The sequence below is a fragment of the Vulpes vulpes genome, chromosome 5, assembly GCF_048418805.1.
Source record: "Vulpes vulpes isolate BD-2025 chromosome 5, VulVul3, whole genome shotgun sequence".
Classification (NCBI taxonomy): Eukaryota; Metazoa; Chordata; class Mammalia; order Carnivora; family Canidae; genus Vulpes; species Vulpes vulpes.
The window spans coordinates 82,554,184-82,572,067 of record NC_132784.1 but is presented as its reverse complement, the minus strand read 5'-3'; the positions used below and the strand labels follow the sequence as shown (position 1 = coordinate 82,572,067).

The 17,884-nt window shown below is 49.0% G+C and overlaps 1 protein-coding gene across 7 annotated transcripts in view; it reads right to left on the bottom strand.

The window, feature by feature from the left end:
- Nucleotides 1-13,281: 13,281 nt before the first annotated feature.
- KIAA1549L (KIAA1549 like) overlaps nt 13,282-17,884 on the bottom strand; it is a 263,343-nt gene continuing 258,740 nt past the window's right edge. For all 7 annotated transcript variants that reach the window (XM_072759088.1, XM_072759084.1, XM_072759085.1 and 4 more), the window contains one exon: nt 13,282-17,136. In XM_072759088.1, coding sequence (XP_072615189.1) covers nt 16,855-17,136 — 282 coding nt within the window. In that variant the 3' untranslated portion in view covers nt 13,282-16,854. The remainder of the gene's footprint in view (nt 17,137-17,884) is intronic.

The following is a 17,884-nucleotide window of genomic DNA, read 5'->3' as shown; positions in this document are numbered from 1 at the left end:
GCCTGCCAGGCCCCGCCTTCAGAAGCCGTGGGGTTGGTGCCCAGAGCCAGGTAGAGACTGGCCCGAGTGGCTGCCCAGCCAGGAGTGAACACATGTCAGAGAAAGCTCTCGGCTTCTAACCTTAGCAATGAACTCAAATATTTCCAGAACACAATTCGGACCAAATAAAACCAAGCCTCTACAGTCCTGTAGAGTTTGTACCCATAGGAGTCCTCTCATCCCAGGTAGGGGTTCCAGGCCTGTCTCCCCTCCCCACTGAAAAGGCAGATTCCTATATCTCCCCAGGCTGGTTGTGGTTGGAGAAGCTCCCTTGTTCATCCCGAAAACCTTAAAGCTGGCAAGGCCAGTGAGAGGGGCTGAAGAAGGTCAGTGAGAGGGTGGGGGAAACCAAGGCACCACATCCGGTGGGGCCTGTTTCCCATTCCCTCCCTGGGCCCTGTGGCTCCCACCTCCTGCCAACCTCTAGCCTCCTCCTGGCTCCTCTGGCTTGCTTGCAACGTTGGCCGCCTATTAAGTGCACACCGTGTGCGGGGCACAGAGGGAGACAATTGATAGGAACAATCTCATTTAATCCTCACCATCACCCTGTGAAATAGGCACCACTCTCGGCATGTTTTATAAATGGGGAAATGAGGCTCTTCCAGGACAAAATGGAATGGAGGAGGCTATTCGCCAGAGAAAAGGGTGTTGGCAGATGCAAGTGATAGGATCCTGGTTGAGAGAAGAGCGCATGCCAGGAATAACAGATGCAGGCAGTGGGTGCTGCAGCCAGCCTGACTGGCTCGCCAGCGCCAGTTGTTAAAATTCAGGAATCCTGGAAGCCGGTTGTCAAATAGAGCCACTGTTAAAAACTAAACCGCGTCAACTTACAATTAAACTATATTTACGACTAAAGAAATACTCAAAATCCATCACTTCCTATTTTGCCACATTTTACAATGACTTGTGTTCTGGGGTTCTATTGCACCACTCTACTTGGTGGAAATACTACAAAGTGGTGCACTAACGGGCACTACTTCTTAAAAATGCCACGTTGGTATCTGATATTGGCCATCATGAGAGTTTTTACATCCTGGGAACTGGTGAATGGACAAATCAGGTTTGTTCCAGGCCACCTCCACTCCTCCAGAGAGTTGTTAAACATTTAAGTAGCGCACCACCAGGTAAGTGGGAAACAAAAATACCACTATGTTCATAAATGAGCTGAAGGGAAGGCTGCTTTGAAGCATTTGAAGTTGGGCCGAAAGTATAACTGAGGCTCCTTTCTTGTCTGGCCTGAGTTGGTCAAAGGCAAAAGAGCCGGATGGAGCCTGCCTGAGAAGGCAGCCTTTACCTTGAAATATATAGGTTTTCGTGGAGCACGTATGGACTGACTTTTAAGATTAGTAAGCCCGTGCGCTGGTAACATGGGGCCCAAGGAATGTTCTGGACCCCAGCAAATCAGATTTGTGACTTCTACTTTCAGGTGACTAGGGTATAGGGAGTGCAGAGGTAACAGCCTGCAGGTGGGGGATGGAGGCCCCTCCTCCCCAGTGGTAACTGTTTTGAGCAAGATGGAACATGAAACTTGGTTGAGCATGAGACTAGCTATTTATATCCCACCCCCTTCATCACAGATCTGTTAGTCCTGAGAGAAATAGAAAACTCAAGTGAAATGGGAAAACTTTCTGTTTTGTGCAAGTAATTTGTGCCCCGACTCCAGGGCCAAAGGAGTCAGGCAGGATCAGTGTCCGCAGGAACCTGGTTTCTCAGAACAGAACAGAGATCCAGTCACAGCTTTAAGGCTTTCATGGAAGGTGAGCCCCGCGTGGGTGCCTCATGGCACACGGACTGGCACTATCATGTGTCTTGATTCCACCTCTGACCAGATGTGTGACCTTGAGAAAGTCACCCAACCTCTCTAAGCTTGTTTCCTCATCTGTAAAGTGGAGACACTGTTCTCACAGGTTGGGTGGGTGGCAAGAAATAAGGTGACAGATGCAAAACCTCCCCAAGAGGGAGTCATTATTATTATTATTTTCTGGTGCATTTAGAACGCGGTTCTCACTGTTGGGCTAGGGGTGCAGGGAATAGAGGCGGCTGTGGGCTTGTGGGCCGAGGGAGGCCTGGCCTGCAGAGCAGGAGCAGCTTTGAGTTTGCAAGGCCAGAGGGCTCAGCCCTGCAAAAACAGGACAAGGAGGTGAGTGAGCCTGGCTGGGAGGCAGTTGGGGAGGGGGGGTGAGTTTTCTAGAAAGGGCCAACCACACTTCTCCCAGGCAGCAGCCCAAGGGCTGGGCCTCTAGCAGGTGAGCCCCCCCACCGCCCCCCAGGGAGGCCTGTGGTCACCACCCGCGCCTTCACCTGTCCCCACCAGGGCAGCACCCACTTGGCCGCGCCCGCAGGAAAGGGGGCAGCCTGGAATCCGGAACAGGCATCAGTGGGCGGGGAATCCACCCAAGCTGGGGTTTCTTTGGGGTTGGGGGCCGGGGCGGGGGGATAGAGGGCCACTCACGCCGGCTTGCTTAAACAACCGGGGCCCACAGGAGGGTTCTCTGGTTGCAGGCAATAGACACGATCGATCGGTGGCAGCTAAAAGGTTGAAAAGGAGGCATCCAGGCCTTTAGAGGGAAAGGAATGAGGGCGCCGCCCAGGGCCAGCCTCGTCCCCCTCCCCCCGCCGGGGGAGGAGGGGAAAGGGGGTGGGGGGGAGAAGGGGAGGGAGGAGGGGGGAGGAGGGAGAAGGGGAGGGAGGAGGGAGGAGGGGAGGAGGGGGAGGAGGGAGAAGGGGAGGGAGGAGGGAGAAGGGGAGGGAGGAGGGAGAAGGGGAGGGAGGAGGGGAGGAGGGGGAGGAGGGAGAAGGGGAGGGAGGAAGGGAGGAGGGGGAAGAGGGAGAAGGGGAGGGAGGAGGGGAAGAGGGGGAGGAGGGAGAAGGGGAGGGAGGAGGGGAAGAGGGGGAGGAGGGAGAAGGGGAGGGAGGAGGGAGAAGGGGAGGGAGGAGGGAGAAGTGGAGGGAGGAGGGGAGGAGGGGGAGGAGGGAGAAGGGAAGGGAGGAGGGGAGGAGGGGAGGAGGGGGAGGAGGGAGAAGGGGAGGGAGAGAGGGAGAGGGAGGGAGAGGGAGGGAGAGGGAGGGGGGAGGCTGGCGGGCACTAGGTCCCAAGAGGGGGCAGAGGCGAGACCAGGCCGCGGCCACGCAGGCAGGGGTGAGGCCGCGGGCCCAGGGGGAGCCGTGGGCGGGAGGAGGCCGGCTCCCCAGTCCCGCCGCGCGCACCGCCCCCCCCCCGGGGTCGCCCCTCCCGTGACGGGTCGGCCCGAGGGCGGCGCGCCCGGGGCCCAGGAAACCCCGCCCGGGGACGGAGCCGCGTGCAGCGCGCTCGCTCGTTCAGTCTGATGCAGCCAAGCCTCCTTTCAGCGAAGCAGGTGCCTCACTTCTCTGAGCCTCTTTTCTCGTCTGGAAAATGTGCACGACAGCCCCTCCGGCCCGGGGTTGTTGCAAACGAACGAGAGAGTGCGTGCAAACCGCTCAGCTGCCCCGCCGCGCCGCCGGCCGCTGCGCAGGGTGTGCGCCGCACCTTCTGCGTCCCGGTTTCTGCTCAACACAAAACGCTCCCGTTTCTCTCACGGTGGGATCCGCTAGGCGGCAGCCTGAACCTAGAAGTGGATGGAACAGATTGCACCCCCCTCCACCCCCCCACCCCTCCACCCCTCTATCCCCCCCTCCACCCCTCCACGCCTCCACCCCCCCATCCCTCTCTCGTCCTCTCACATCCAGAGCTGACATTTATCAACTTGTTCATTATTACCCAGGAGAAAATCCAGGACACGTTGTGGCCGTTGCAGGCGATCATTGCAAAAATAAACACAGGTGCAGCCTGGGGCCCTTGCGGGAGGCTGCAGGTGGCTGCGGGAGAGCCACATTTTACTCCCAAAGGGGGACAGTGAGGGGGTGGGGGGGAGGGTGGTGGTGGTGGAGGATCTCTTTTCAGAACCAGTTTCAAGGTGAAGAGTCTGGTTCACCTGAATAAAAGAAGCTGGACTGAACTCATCAATATTCATGGTCTGCTAGGGACGTTATACCAACATTTCATGGAGGGTGGCTGGGGGACGGGGTGCTGGGGGAGGTGGGGAGTGTGCCCTAAACAGCTGACATTTACTTCTCACAGGTCTAGGGGCGGGGAAGTCCAGGAGCACCATGCCAGGCCAATTCCTGCTCTGGTGAGAGCTCCCTTCCTGGCTTGCCGCTGGCTGCCTTCTTGCTGCGTCCTCACAGGGCAGACAGAGCTCTGATGTCTCCTCCTCTTAGAAGCACTTCAGTCCCATCTTGAGGACCCCACTCTCATGACCTCATCTAAACTTAATTACCTCCCAAAGAGCCGGTCTCCGAAGACCAGCACACTGGGGATTAAGGCTTTGTCATATGGATTTGGGGTGGGGCATGGCACGCGTCACTTGCAGCACCATCTATACCATATTCCTACTTATTCCTCTCTCCTATTTTACCCGCCTGTTCCTATTATTCATATATATATATATATATATATATATACCACCCAACCATTAGTGGATGACAATAAATAGGCAGCTAGACAATAGCCCATGAGTGAGTACATATATCTATAGCTACTTACATATAAAGAAACATACGTAAATATATAAATATAGATATTCATCTATGGACTGTTGCCCATTTGCCTATTATCTGTTATTGTTGTTACCCGTGGATGGGTGGGTGGTCTACATCTATGTTGTCTAATAGAACTTTCTGCAGGGATAGAAATATTCCAAATCTGTGCTCTTTAATATGGAAGTCATTAGACAAATGTGGCCGTTGAGACTTGACACGTGGCTAATACAACTAAGGAAATGAATTGTAAATTTTATTGCGTTTTCATTATTATATTTCAGTTTAAAGAGCCACATGGGTTAGTGGCTACTGTATTGGACAGTGCAGAACTAGACCGAGGTGTATATACAGTTTCCTCTTTATTCAATTGATTGGATTGTGTTGAGTTTGGAATATCTGGGGTTTAAGACAGTCTCGGTTTTCAGAGTTAACCAATGTGGGAGTAGGTGAAAACGGTTGTCTCTTTATAAATGAGGAACCAAGGCTGAGAGCAGTGAGGCCTAAGGTGACACGGTGGGTCAGCGGCTGAGCCTACCTGCCACCTCCATGTGGTGGTTCCTTCCTCTGTGTAAGCCTCCAGGAATCTAGGCTCCCTTCTTGTCCCTTCCAGAAGTGATTTGGGATGACTCACAGGACAATGAGGACAACCCCACTCGACCAAGGTATGGTGTGTGACCACATATTCGTGTGTGCCCATGCACCAAATATGTGTGTATGTGTGTGCATTCGCGCATGCGGTTGTGTGCATGAGCAGGCCTCCTGTAGAAGGAGGTCGTGTGACCCTCTGCTCAGGAAAGAGGATGGGGAGCAAACCTGAATTGTTCACTGCACCCTTCCCCATCCGTCCCAAAGAGACAGTGTATTTTAGGTGCATTTCGATGACTGGTGTTAATTTTGTAGTCTATTTTAGGAACAGACCAGAGGTGCTCTGGCGGGGCCAATTCTAGCAATGGGAAAGGTGTCTTGGGGTCTGAGCATAAGAGAGGCCAATGGGGTTTCAAGACACCCTTAGAGTTTCTTCCAAGCGCTGCCATAATGCCGCACCCACCAATCCCAACCATCCACCACCAGGTATGGAGGGCTTCCTCGGTGCCAGGTCCTGCGCTCAGCACTCTACAGAGTCTTACTATTTCCAGCCCCAAGCCATGAGGCATGGCCTTCCCCGCCACTGCGGGAGGCATGGAGACACGTACAGCCAGGATGTTGCCAAGCTGCTCCCAAGCCCAATCACTTAAACTTTCAGCTCATTTTTTGGTGGCTGGTTTCACACTCTTCTATTTTCTCTGTTCCCCTTCAGCCCACCTCAACCAGCTGCTATCAAGAACATTTAGGTGAGCCAATGTTGTAACTGCCAAAAGTCTGGTTCTAAAATAAGAATGGGCAAGGTTCCTCCCGATTCCGGCACCGGAGAGCCTCCCTGGGACACCATTGTGCCCGAGCAGTTACGTGGGTAGTCTCATTTTCCACTGGCTTACCGTATGGTTCTGGTAATGAGTTCCGGATCCTTCTTACAGAGCTAACTGCCCTTGCTGCCAGACCTTTAAATACACCACGTCCAGGCGTTTGGCGGGGAGTTGCTTGCTGGGACTAGGGTCGAATGCCCGGGGTGAGTTGAGTCTTTTGGTTGTTCTGAAGAATGACTTCTAGGAGTGGTGGCGCCATTAATCATAAGAACATGTGGAATCTGTGGGAGATTTCCAGCTTGGTCAGGTGGTGAAGGGCTTTTCCTTTCACAGCACTGCTCAGTGCCTGGGTGTCCTGAGCTTGCCCTCTGTTCTGGGGACTTATGAGTGTCCTGGTTGTCTAGAGTGGGTAGCTGCAAGGGCCTGAGCATAGGGGTCACCACTTGGGGGTGATCAATGGATCAAGTGTTGACGCTGGCAAGAGAGTGAGTTCCCCAATGCTAGAATTTTCCAAGGAGGCAAATAAATGTCAATAATCCGTCATGCTCATAAGGTATCATGCAGGTATAAACCAGGCAGTGTCTCCTTCCAGCTCTGCAGTCACTCATAGACTAGATCTTATCTTCTTTTCACAGATAAGGCTCAGAGAGGGGACATGACTTGTCCAAAGTAACTACAATGAGGTAAAGGTGAGGTTCAAATCCAGGTCTGGATGATCGCAAATCCTAAAATGGGGATCCCTCTACCCATGTGATAACAATGAGCATGGAACAGATTCAGAGCTAGAGTAAAATCTTAAACAAACAAACAGGTTGGTGTCCTCTTACTCCATACCTAATTTAAAATCAAGACAATTCCCCTACTTCCACCCCATGGTGACTACATTACTTTTTTTGCCCTATATATCCAATCATCTTTAACACTCCATCTCCCTCCCACCTCCTATTCATTCCCCTTTCCTCAAGCACCTGCCTTGCTGAGGCCCTAATTCTGCTTAACCTTTGACCAGAGAAGCACATAGGACATGAGGTGTATCCTGTGTTGATTGCAAGGTACAAAGCGGGATAACGTCCCCATTAAATTCTCTTCCAACTCAGAGTTTGGGATCCTGTAATTTCAAAAACAGCAAACTCCATTCTTTCATCACGTGGCAATTTCTAATTTTTTGAGGAATTGTAAATGCTTGTTGAAATCTTATCCTTATGGGGAATGGAGAGAGAAATATTAAGTACAAGAAAAGACAAGATGTGAGCACAAATATCCACTAACACCCTGGAAAGAAAACTACCAGTAAGACAACGTGCTTTATTTCATATGCAAACTTGCCAAGAAAAAAACAAACACAATTGCAACTCAAAGAAGCTCAACAGACAAATGCAGCAAAGAAGTGGTATCATTGCAAAGCTCTACCTGGTTCACCTATTTGGGTTTGCTCCATAGAGCGCTACATTTCAGAGGCTGAACCAAAACCAAAACCCATTCATTAGCAATCCAGTGCATTCTGAGCGGCACTCGATTGACTGGAACAATGCAAAGTCAGAGTGTTCGGCGTACTGTGGTTTCCTTTGTAAAATATATGGCTCCTGAAATTTTCACTTGGATTGCATAGCATAGTCCCCAAATTGGTTATTTCTTTTCTTACAGTTTGGGCTCCTGATTTCATTTGATGGTGACAGCTCTGAAATTTGGGTTCATAACACTTGTTGATTCTTGGAAGTTGGCGCTTTGCTCTCTGTCCCCATGGGGATGTTGTGGGCATCTTACTAACTGATTAAAGGCCAGTGATAAGGAAAGCTATGTCGCATCCTTAGAAGGTACTAATGTCCTTTCTAATCCTAAAGGTTTCCAGAAAGAAGGGGTTTTGGTTTACATGTGGCTGCATTCGTTTTTTATCTCCCCTACCTCTTATGAGGTAGAAAATGCACTGAATGAATGGTGGTCCTTTGTATGGCTCAGTCTTCCTTGACTGTGAGCTCTGGGAGGGGCAGGCCCTGTGTCCCGCGCTCCTGCTGAATCCTCATCACTTAGCACGGAGTCTGGTGCATAGGTGGCACTCAGGAAATGTTTGCTCAGCCAATGAAGGACTGAATGGATGGCTGTGTGGAAGGTTCTATCAGTGCTTCCTGGATAGGTCCAGTTAAATAAAAGGTTAATGATCCACAGGATGAAACTGTGCCCATAATGCATGCCCCTGGCAGAGATACAGCCCGACAGCCCTTCGTAAACCCTCGTGTCTGCTCAGTTTGTGGCGCCCGATTTCTGGCCTTGGTCTTTGGTTCTTTTACCTGGACTCATTCTAAAGAATTGGTCCCCCGAGCACTGAAGGCTAGTTTGGGACCTACCAGTTTTGACGACAAAGTCTTAAATTTAAAAAAAGCCAGCTTTTAGTTTCCAAAGCACCTGAATTTCAATATATGAAGCAATTTGTGCAATTTGGCAGTCCAGCCCTTTGTTGTCACAATCTTAAGACTTTCCAGGCCCTTCCTCTTCATGCTACCAAACCTGACCTAGGAAATGGACTTCTCCAGGAGGATGCAATAGCTTTTGGCTTTGCCATCATGAATCCTCGCAGAGTAGGATGAAGCATGAATAATTTAATCCAACATCTGGCTTACTCGTAGACCCTGTGTCCCAAATCAACTGTTTCCAAATGTCCCACAGGCAAGACATCTGGGTGGTCGCCTGATTTTTCATTAGGTTGTGTTGGCATCACTGGAGATATGGCCTCAAGGGGTGTGGCTTCCACAGGCCCTCTGGGTCTCCCAAAGGCCTTAGCTACCAGGACTGAGGAACTGGGTGATGGAATGGGTACCGGGGGCAAAAGCAAGCTCTCTTATATGTTCAGTGAAGGCCCTCCAGATCTAGAGCAAGCTCTTAATAGCCTGTTTCACAGACCAGGTAACCTGGAGTGCTTTTATCTTCAAGCGTTTGCCAGAGCTCTTCGGTCTGGAGGAGGGGTTGGTGGTGAAACTGTGATGCTAATGAAACTTTATTTCAGTTCTAAGGAGTCATATGGCCTTTCCTTCAATAGGAGTTTGCCCATGTTCAAACTCTTATTTAAATGTTGTTAAAATGAAGTGCCCCACTGTGCAAACCAGTAGTCGCCATACCCATACCTCCAAAAGGTCATAGAGAGACTCAGAGCAATTGTGTTTCCTGGGAACCATCTGTGTACATTTTACAGGTAATTGACCATTGACAACAGCCTCACTAATGTTCCCATTACTCAGTTCCACTCGCCTTCCTCGCTGCATTCTTTCTGGCTTCCAGTGGCCAGCAGAGCGCATGAGTTGAGTGCGTGACAGCGACTTAGAGAAGTCTAGACATCATCCTTTGGAACAAGCTTGCTTTCCTTTTTCTGAGGGGACCCCAGCAAGGAAAGGCTAGGGATCGCCACGTGTCTTTTCCCAGTTCCCTGGCTCTGTGTCTGTCTGCCATTCCTGGGACTGAAGTAGGCACCACCACTTCCCTTCACTTGATTATTTCATTTGTCCTGAAGGATAAGAGCAGTCAAGATCCAGGAGGAAAGAAAAAGAAAATGGGCACACTGGTCCTACTCTGTGCAGTGGGTGAGCACGGCAGAATTTTGTGGAGGTTCCAGATTTACTCCTCATCATTGCAGCAAGACAGTGGCTATGAGGAGTGTTTTCTGTGCCTATGTGAGCCCTCTTTACAGAGGGGCAGAGAGGAGTAAAAGTTGCTCCTTGAGTGTCTAAGTACTTCTGAATACTTGCAGAGAGCTTCAGCAGACTCGGCCCCCGTGAGACACAACACGCTGTTACTGTCCAAGCCACTGGAATCTCAATGGAGCCCCAGGAGCCCCAGGGTTGTGGCTTTCCATTAATAGGGACTCTTCCAAAACATCCGGAGTTGGTTTTCATTTGTCTATTTTTGTTATAGGAGACAGGTTTTCTTACCTATACTCTAAGTCTCCTTGGCCTCAAGGCTACTTCTTACTCAATATCTTGTTCTCTTAGACCTTTGCTTTGACTACAACCCATCATGGCCTCTGAGTCTTGACCATTCACTTTCAACCTCTCTTGCTAATAAACTCTGTGTCTTGGTATTTCCTACAGAGAGGATCCAGTTGGTCTAGCCCCGTGTGCTGAGTTACATTTTTTTGTGGCTGGTCAGCCTACGAATTTGTGGCTCCTGGGTCAGATGGGTGTTCTGTCCAGTCAGCTTATATCAGAAGGCAGAGCATGGATATAACACACGAATAGGGCTAAACAGAAGGCGGACGCCGTGATTGCTGAGACTAGCAATGGCAGGGAAAGTGGGTGGTGGTCTTGGAAGTTTGTGTCCCATACCCATGTCATCCTGGACCCTCTGGGAGCCACTGACCTGGATGGGACCTCTTTATGCTCTGAGGAGGGCCTGTGACCAGGCATTGGTTTATTCTGTTCCAAGAACATGGTCATGAATAGGTTGGAACTGCTTCTCTGGGGCCCGCGGATGGCCAGTGGAAAGTTCTTGGCTCATGAGCTCGTGCTTGAGGCTGGGACAGCTTCTGAGACCACAAGGGGTTCTGTGGTGCTTTGACAACTCGCAGTAGGTACTTCTGTGCAGTTGGGTTGTGAAGAGGATTCCATCTCCCCATAGGGAGGACGGAGAATGAGAAGCAGGCAAGTTTTGGGGATACAAAAGCCTTTGCTTTTTATTTTATAATAAGAAAATTCTAATAGCATATGAACGCTCTTTTCCTGGAGGCCACAGATGTAGGAATTAGAAAGCCAAGCATTACGTGTCAACAGCTACCGTCAGAGCTCCCATTCAGTACTTGTCTTTGCCTAGTGAGTGTGTAATGTGATTGGTGGGGAGCCCCAGTCTGCGTGTTCCACCCAGAGTGACAGCACATGTATGCATGCTCGCGTGGCCTCCAAAAAGTAAACAACAACAACAAAATATGGCGCCAGATGAGGCTGGCTTTTGTGGGCAGTTCCAATCTTAGAAATATCTTTTTTTTTAAATTTATATAGTATTTTTTAAAATTTTATAGAATATGTGACATATTAGTTCAGTGGATGGAAGGAGCTAAAGTATTTCACTAGAAAAGACCAAATTATGAAGCTAATACTTTAGTAAGAATACCTACAAACATACTTTCAAAGCCGTTTTAGATACACACACTCCTCACACTCACCAAGGGAGGTAGAAAGTGCAGATGTCGTTGTCTCATTTCATAGATGAGGAGTCAGAATGGTTTCAAGTGAGTTGCCTAAGGCCTTGACTATTTATGCCATTTTCAAATTTTCCAGACCAGAGAATATACTCTGGTTCTGTTTGGCACAAGCCTTCTCTCTGCATATGGGTGGAGGTGAATTTAGACATAAGGAAGAGATAAAGGAAATAAGGTGAGGTCACAGTTAATTTATGTAAAATACACTGACAGCCTCCTTCTGTGATTTACAAAAATCTGGCCAAGGTCAGAGGATGAAAAAAATCGATTTCTAGATTTCATTATAGAATGGCTTTCACAAAAATATGGGTTTGACCCATGGAGAGAAATTTTGCCCCATCACACATTTCCCTGCCTTTGAAACCTGCACAATCAGAGCAACCTAACATTGTCTGAAAGAATTTGTTTCTGGCACTGTGACTCCTATTTCCTAAATATTCCTTTCCAGAAGCCCCCTACATGTTAGCACTTACCACAGGCTAGGATTCTATTCTGTAACCATTCACCTTAAGAAATCAAGAGACCTTTCAATTCTCAGGACACTAACTTATTATATTTTGAAGGGCAGAACCACAATAATATCAATTTCACTCAAAATGAATTTTGTTTCAAAAGGCTCTACAGAGAGGCTCATCAGTTTCCTCATCCATGCAAGTATGTGGCCGTGAGCTACATTAATAGCACCTGAGCTAAGATCATGCGATTCAATTTATAAGAATTTATTGTCTGCTGAGCAAGATGTGGTGCTTCCTGGACCTTGGCCAGAAATTGTTCTTAGGCCCACAGGTCTTTTCAGTAGTACTGGTGCTGGGACGGTACGTGGTTGGGGCAGGGCTGGCCTGTCCACCAGGGTTTCAAATGTATGCGTTCCCACCTGACGTACAAGTCAAGGATGACCTCTCCCTCTGCAGCAGGGTCCACAGGGATTGCTCACCTGCTGTGTGGTGTCCTAGAGTGCTGGTCAATTCCAGTCCTGAGGAGGTCCCTTCTTTTTGAAGGTTTTGCCCACTTACATTCCTCCTCTGGGTACTAGCCCCAGGGTCAGTCTAGGGGGCATGCCTGTCTTACACGACTCCACCCCCTTGGTTACTGGATAGACACATGACCCAAGGGTGTCTCACCCATAGGTAGATAGGTAGATGAACTGGACCAATCAGATTCTTTAGATTTGGGCACAGAGATGGTAATGAGAGAGGGGGTGAGTACAGGAAAGAAAAGGTGGTGAGGCGTGGGTCCTGGAATGGATTTTCAGCTGCATATATAGTAATGAGAAAACAGAGAATGCTAGGAGGCCAAGGGAAGCAAGAGAACTGAGCAGATACACAGAGAGAAACAGAAGAAAGCCCATATGGAGAGAAGGTGTAAGAGAAAGCAAGAGTGAGATGGCTGCAGCCCCTTCCCATATGGGAGCTGTGTTTAGTTTCTGTGAAATGGCCCTGTAGTCTCTCCATCACCCCCCACACTTTGGAGCAAGTCTGAATAGTTTTCTCATCCTTGAAAAAAAATCTTTGACTAGAACACCTTCAAGGCTGGACTAAATGAGAGAATTTAATTTCTAACACTTGGGCCCGAGTCAGTTATGCTCCAAGTTACTATATTTCCCTAAGAGTGTTTGGTTGTATTTTGTAAGCAAGGCCCAAACTGTCTTCTAGTGTGTGGTAGAAGGAACAGATTAAGTTTAAATTATGTTCTCATTCTTTAGAAATAGTATCTGTTATTTTATTCATTAGACATTGAGTGCCTGAGTAGAAAAAAGGTGCTTTAGATGGAGAAAAACAGCTTACGTATCTACAATCAACATTAAAATTTTTAATCCATTTCTTTAATTTCTGCCTGTTAGAGAAGTATTTCTTGAAGTCAGGTACTTAAATTCCTGTCTTCTTCCATCTATACTCTCATTAAAAAAAAAAAAAAAATCACAAATCTAACTGCTTCCTATCCATTCTTCCATCAAGACTACTCAGAAATTACATGCCCTTCTGTCGAATTCTTCAATTGACAAATGCACAATATTACTTCCAGGACCAGAGAACTGCTTCTTACATCGTCCACCCTTTCTCAGTCAGCCCGGGCTGCCATAACAAAGTACCACAGACTGGGTGGCTTTTGAACAACAGAAATTTATTTCTCACACCTTGGGAGGCTGGAAGTCCAAGATCAGGGTGCCAGCAGGATCAGGGGCTGGTGAGAACCCTCTTCGGAGTTGCAAGACTTGACTTCTTACTGTATTGTCACGTGGCAAAAAAAAAAAAAAAAAGAGGGCAAGAGGGCTCTCTGGGATCCCTTTTATGAGGGCACCACTCCCATTCATGAGGCCTCCCCATCATGAGTTAATTACTCCCGAGGTCCCACCTCCTGATACCATCACAGTGAGGCTAGGATTTTTAACATTAAGTCCATAGCACACCCTGAAAGAGAGATCTTCCTGTTCTACAGGTAACCGACGCCATCTCAGATGCCAGCTACCAGGGCACATAAGAGCCTTTTATGCTTCTGCACCACGGGGTTGCCTCCCCTGACGCAAAGCATAGAACCTACTAGCTCATAATGACCAGTTGTCATGGCTTCCCTGACTCCTCATGTGGGTCCATGGCACTGAGAGAGGAATACACCCCTGCGGTCCTGAACAGCAGTGGAGGATACCATTTCCTTGCTGGCGCTCTCTGGAAAAAGCCAACGTGCACTTCTTTTCAGGAATGCACAAAACTCACATCAAACCAAGTTCTGGAAAACGTTTATTATGCCACAAGTGCATCGTCCTCTATACACTGTATCTGAAGTCCTTTACACACCAAATCATCTTTTTTCGTCAAGAGAATGTAGGGCGTCCCTCATATGACCCTGGTCTACCTTTTAAACTTCCTAGCACAGTTCAAGAAAGGCGTCACAGACAAGCGTGCAGGCAGCATGGTGAAATGGAAAGCAAGTTGAATCATGAATCAGCAGGCTTGGGCTGGAATCCTTGAGCAGGCTGCTCCACTTCTCTGGACTTCCGAGTCCTTCTCCAAGACCGCCAAGGTCCTCTGTGGCTTCCTCAACTGTTGGGAGGGTCATGAGGAGTGTAGAGCCTCTGGGCTCTCATGGAACTCTATTTTCACTTCCGTGACATGCTTCCGCCCACCTGCCTTTGCTCAGAGGCAGCTGTCCAGGCATCTGTCCCCTCCATGAGGTCAGGGGGCTCTTCAGAGAAGGGACTGCCTCTTAGCCACAGAAAATCTAACAATGGCGGCTGTCTCCCCAGTGGTGGAAAAACCATGAACAGATTGATTCCTTTTCAACTTAAGGTTTTCCTCCCATGTACTTTTCTTAAACCTGTGGTGTCTAGTTTACGGGAGTGTCTGGTTTAGCACGCTATATTTCTAGCCGTCTCAGTTGACTAACTCAATACTTCCTGGGGTTCTGCAAAGACCACAGTGATTTGTTTCTCCATCCTCTTAGGAAGCTGGAGCCACACGGCGGCACACTGTAGGCTCATTCTCTGTAAGTCACTGGGACATCCAAAGCTCAGACACTGTCTTTGAAGCATCTCTTTTAATCCCACTAAGGTCTTGAAACTTCATTGTCACATACAGGATTTCCAGGCATTTACCAAGTAGACAAAGTACTGGGTTGATATCATTGCTCTGATGAAATATTAATATTATTGATAAGGCGGGACAATGTGGCTGACTTTATCAGACTCATACCATTTGCATGAAAAGGCTGAGTTTCTTTGGCTCTTTGTTCATTCAAGTGCATTGAATACCTATTTGGATAGACTTAGGCATTGTGTTAATCTGTCAATAAAATCTTGCACCATCCACAGTGTTTTGCAAGCTGATTTAGGTTTTGGACTACAACAACTGGCCATTGGTAGAAATATACCATATATACACATGGAAATTACAAAAATACATTTTATTTATAGCTGATTTTTTTTAAGTAACAAAAAACTAACACTATGAAAGATCAACCAGCATACCAAAAGGACACTACCTAATATCATCCGAACAAGAGACTTGTCTGGGGGATTCCATGACACATCATCTCTGGAACTTTCCAGAAAGGGCAATTTGCCACTGGGAAATAAAAACAGCTTCTTTGAAAAGTCTGTGCTTTGACAGTTTGAATCTCCCATTCCAATCAGTTCCATTCCTACTCTTCTCTCAACTTTTAAATTTCCACCTTCTCTTGGTTTAAAGACCAAAGAAACTCATGAGGAAATGGCAAGATGGGCTCAGAAGGCATGGACACAGCTGAAGCTAGATGGGTCATGGGTGAAGGCAGGACAGGACCTCGTTCTCCAACAGGCACCCAGGAAGCCCCCAACAGAGTTGGTGAGGGAGCCACAGTGCTCCCTTCTGGGGGGGCCACCCAAAGCCAGTGGCTGTCGTGCCTAGGAATTGACAGTTAGCAGCTGGTGCCTCGGGGTGCGAGGCAGTGTCCACCCAGCACTCTGGGGACCGACTCACCACGTCAGGGAATGTGACTCACCACATCAAGGTCCTAAGCTCAGCGAATGTCCTCCTGCATCCATTGACTGACTACAGGGGCAGGGAAGGAGGGAACTGCCAAACTCCATACACTTTTAAAAATGTTATTTACATTTAAACGTAAATCAACAGATTTTCTACATTCAGAAGCTTCTATAAACAGAGGCTGCAGCAGGGGGTGGGGGTTGGGGGGAGACTGGGGATTCACTATTTCTGCTTCAAACAGGCATCAGTTACTCCTTCCTTCTGGGTCACTCGGCAGCACGTGCTGGGCGTCGCAGAGACAGGTTTTCCTGTCAAGTCGATGTATCTATCATCTCAAAAAAGAGAGAGAAGCTCTGTTCTCAGGCCACCTTCATTTCAGGGCAAAGAAAACCCTCCAACAAATGACTGTTTTTCTTTTGTAGGATCCTAAAAGCTCTTAGCACCGATTCTCTTTCAGTTGGATACCACCTCGCCGGGCCCTCAAGTTCCAGAAACGGCAACACCTTTTCAAAAACCTGTCGACACAAGCCCGCCATTCCCTCTCCTCTTCCCTCCTTCTTGGCCTTTGTTTAACTCACGGGAGGAAAAAAAGAGTCAGGACTATTTAGAGGTGTAGTCATGGACGGTCCCGCTTTCTATCCCATCCATCTGACTTTGCACCTGAACCTTTAAGAGAAAAGGACTCAAGTTTCTTGGCCCGAATCAATGCCTCCTTTTACAAGATCAGAGGCAATTTCAACGATTACAGTCACAGCTGAACAAGAGAGAGAGAGAGAGAACAGTCTGGTGCTTAATCAGATGCCTGCATTGCCTTGAACACAGAAACAGAGCTAGCATGCAGAACTCACCGAGGAGAGGGCAATGTTCTCCCCCTTCCGGTGACTTATTAAAATGTGGCATTGGACAGGGATCTGCAGATCAGTTAGTGTGTCTTGTGACTAAGGCTCCGGAGGGAAATACACCCACAGTTCAAACATCTAACTTCACAGACTATCAAACATACGGTCCCATGCAGGGACCGCTTGACATACGGTCAGCTGAAGAAGCCAAGAATCCAGGGGTTCCAGGGTCTCCTGTGCCGCCCACAGGCCCACTGTTCACCTCTGCGGAGGGTGAGAGGGACGCACAGGGGTCTCTGCCCCAGGTCCCAACACGTCCGGCCAAGGGACCCGAAGACCTTTCCCTCCGAGTCGGCAAGTTCCACGGGGCCCGGGCCTTACACCTGGAACTCGAACATGTCTGTCTGTTTCTTGGCCAGCTTGGCCACCTCCTCCCGGATGGCCTTCACGAGGGCGGCGGTGGAGATGTTGGTGAGTGGCGCGTCGGCCGGGTCGTTCTCGGCGAGGCTCTGCTGCGAGGCGGCCGTGGACGGCGCCGGGGCCTGCTCCAGGCTGGGGTGCAAGCCCGCCGGCTGGCTGTACTGCCGAGGGAGTCTGGAGGGCGAGTTCTGCTGATAACGTGACCGGGGGTAAGCCTCGATGTACCCCGGGAGGGGGACCTGCAGAGGGGGTCGAGAGAAAAGGCAAGGGCCTGGATTAGGCAGGGCTCGGGGCACAGGATACGCTCGGGACTGGACACGGGGAGGGTACCAAAGACCAGGGAGGAGATGCCGAAGAAAATGAAGACCACGTACCACTGTGCACATATAAAACCTTTAGGACACGCTGGAGATGCTGGGCAGATGGATTAAGTAGGGGGATTTGAACCTTGCTACAAATGCTAGAACATTCTTGAGTCTCCACACCTGAAGCTACCCGGCTACCTTTTTAACATAAGCCCCAATCCAGCAAACCCAAGTGATGTTCTTCATGGAGCTCAAAGGACTCGGGGATTTATTAACCAACAGTAACTGCTAACACTGGAGTGCCAAGGGCTGTGCTAAAGGCTTTCCTCACGGTATCTCAGTTGCTTCTCAAGGCAATAAGCTAGGAGGTAGATATTGTCATCCTTATTTTACAGTAGAGGACACAGAAGCAAAGAGTGCCACAGCCTTAGGTGACGTGGTTGACAGGCCACCGAGACACGCTCTGAGCAAGTCTGTCGATACCATGGGCTAGGATAGGAGTCAGTCACTGCACTGTCTTGGATCTGGGTGATCCTGGTTTTCTTGAAAACCAAGATTTCCTAAACAATTTTTCTCCTTTTATTAAACGTGGAAGCCATGTACTTCCATACTTTCATGCTTAAATATATGGACACTTCTAGTAATGAGGACAAGTCAGTGATTTGGAATTCAGGACCAGCTT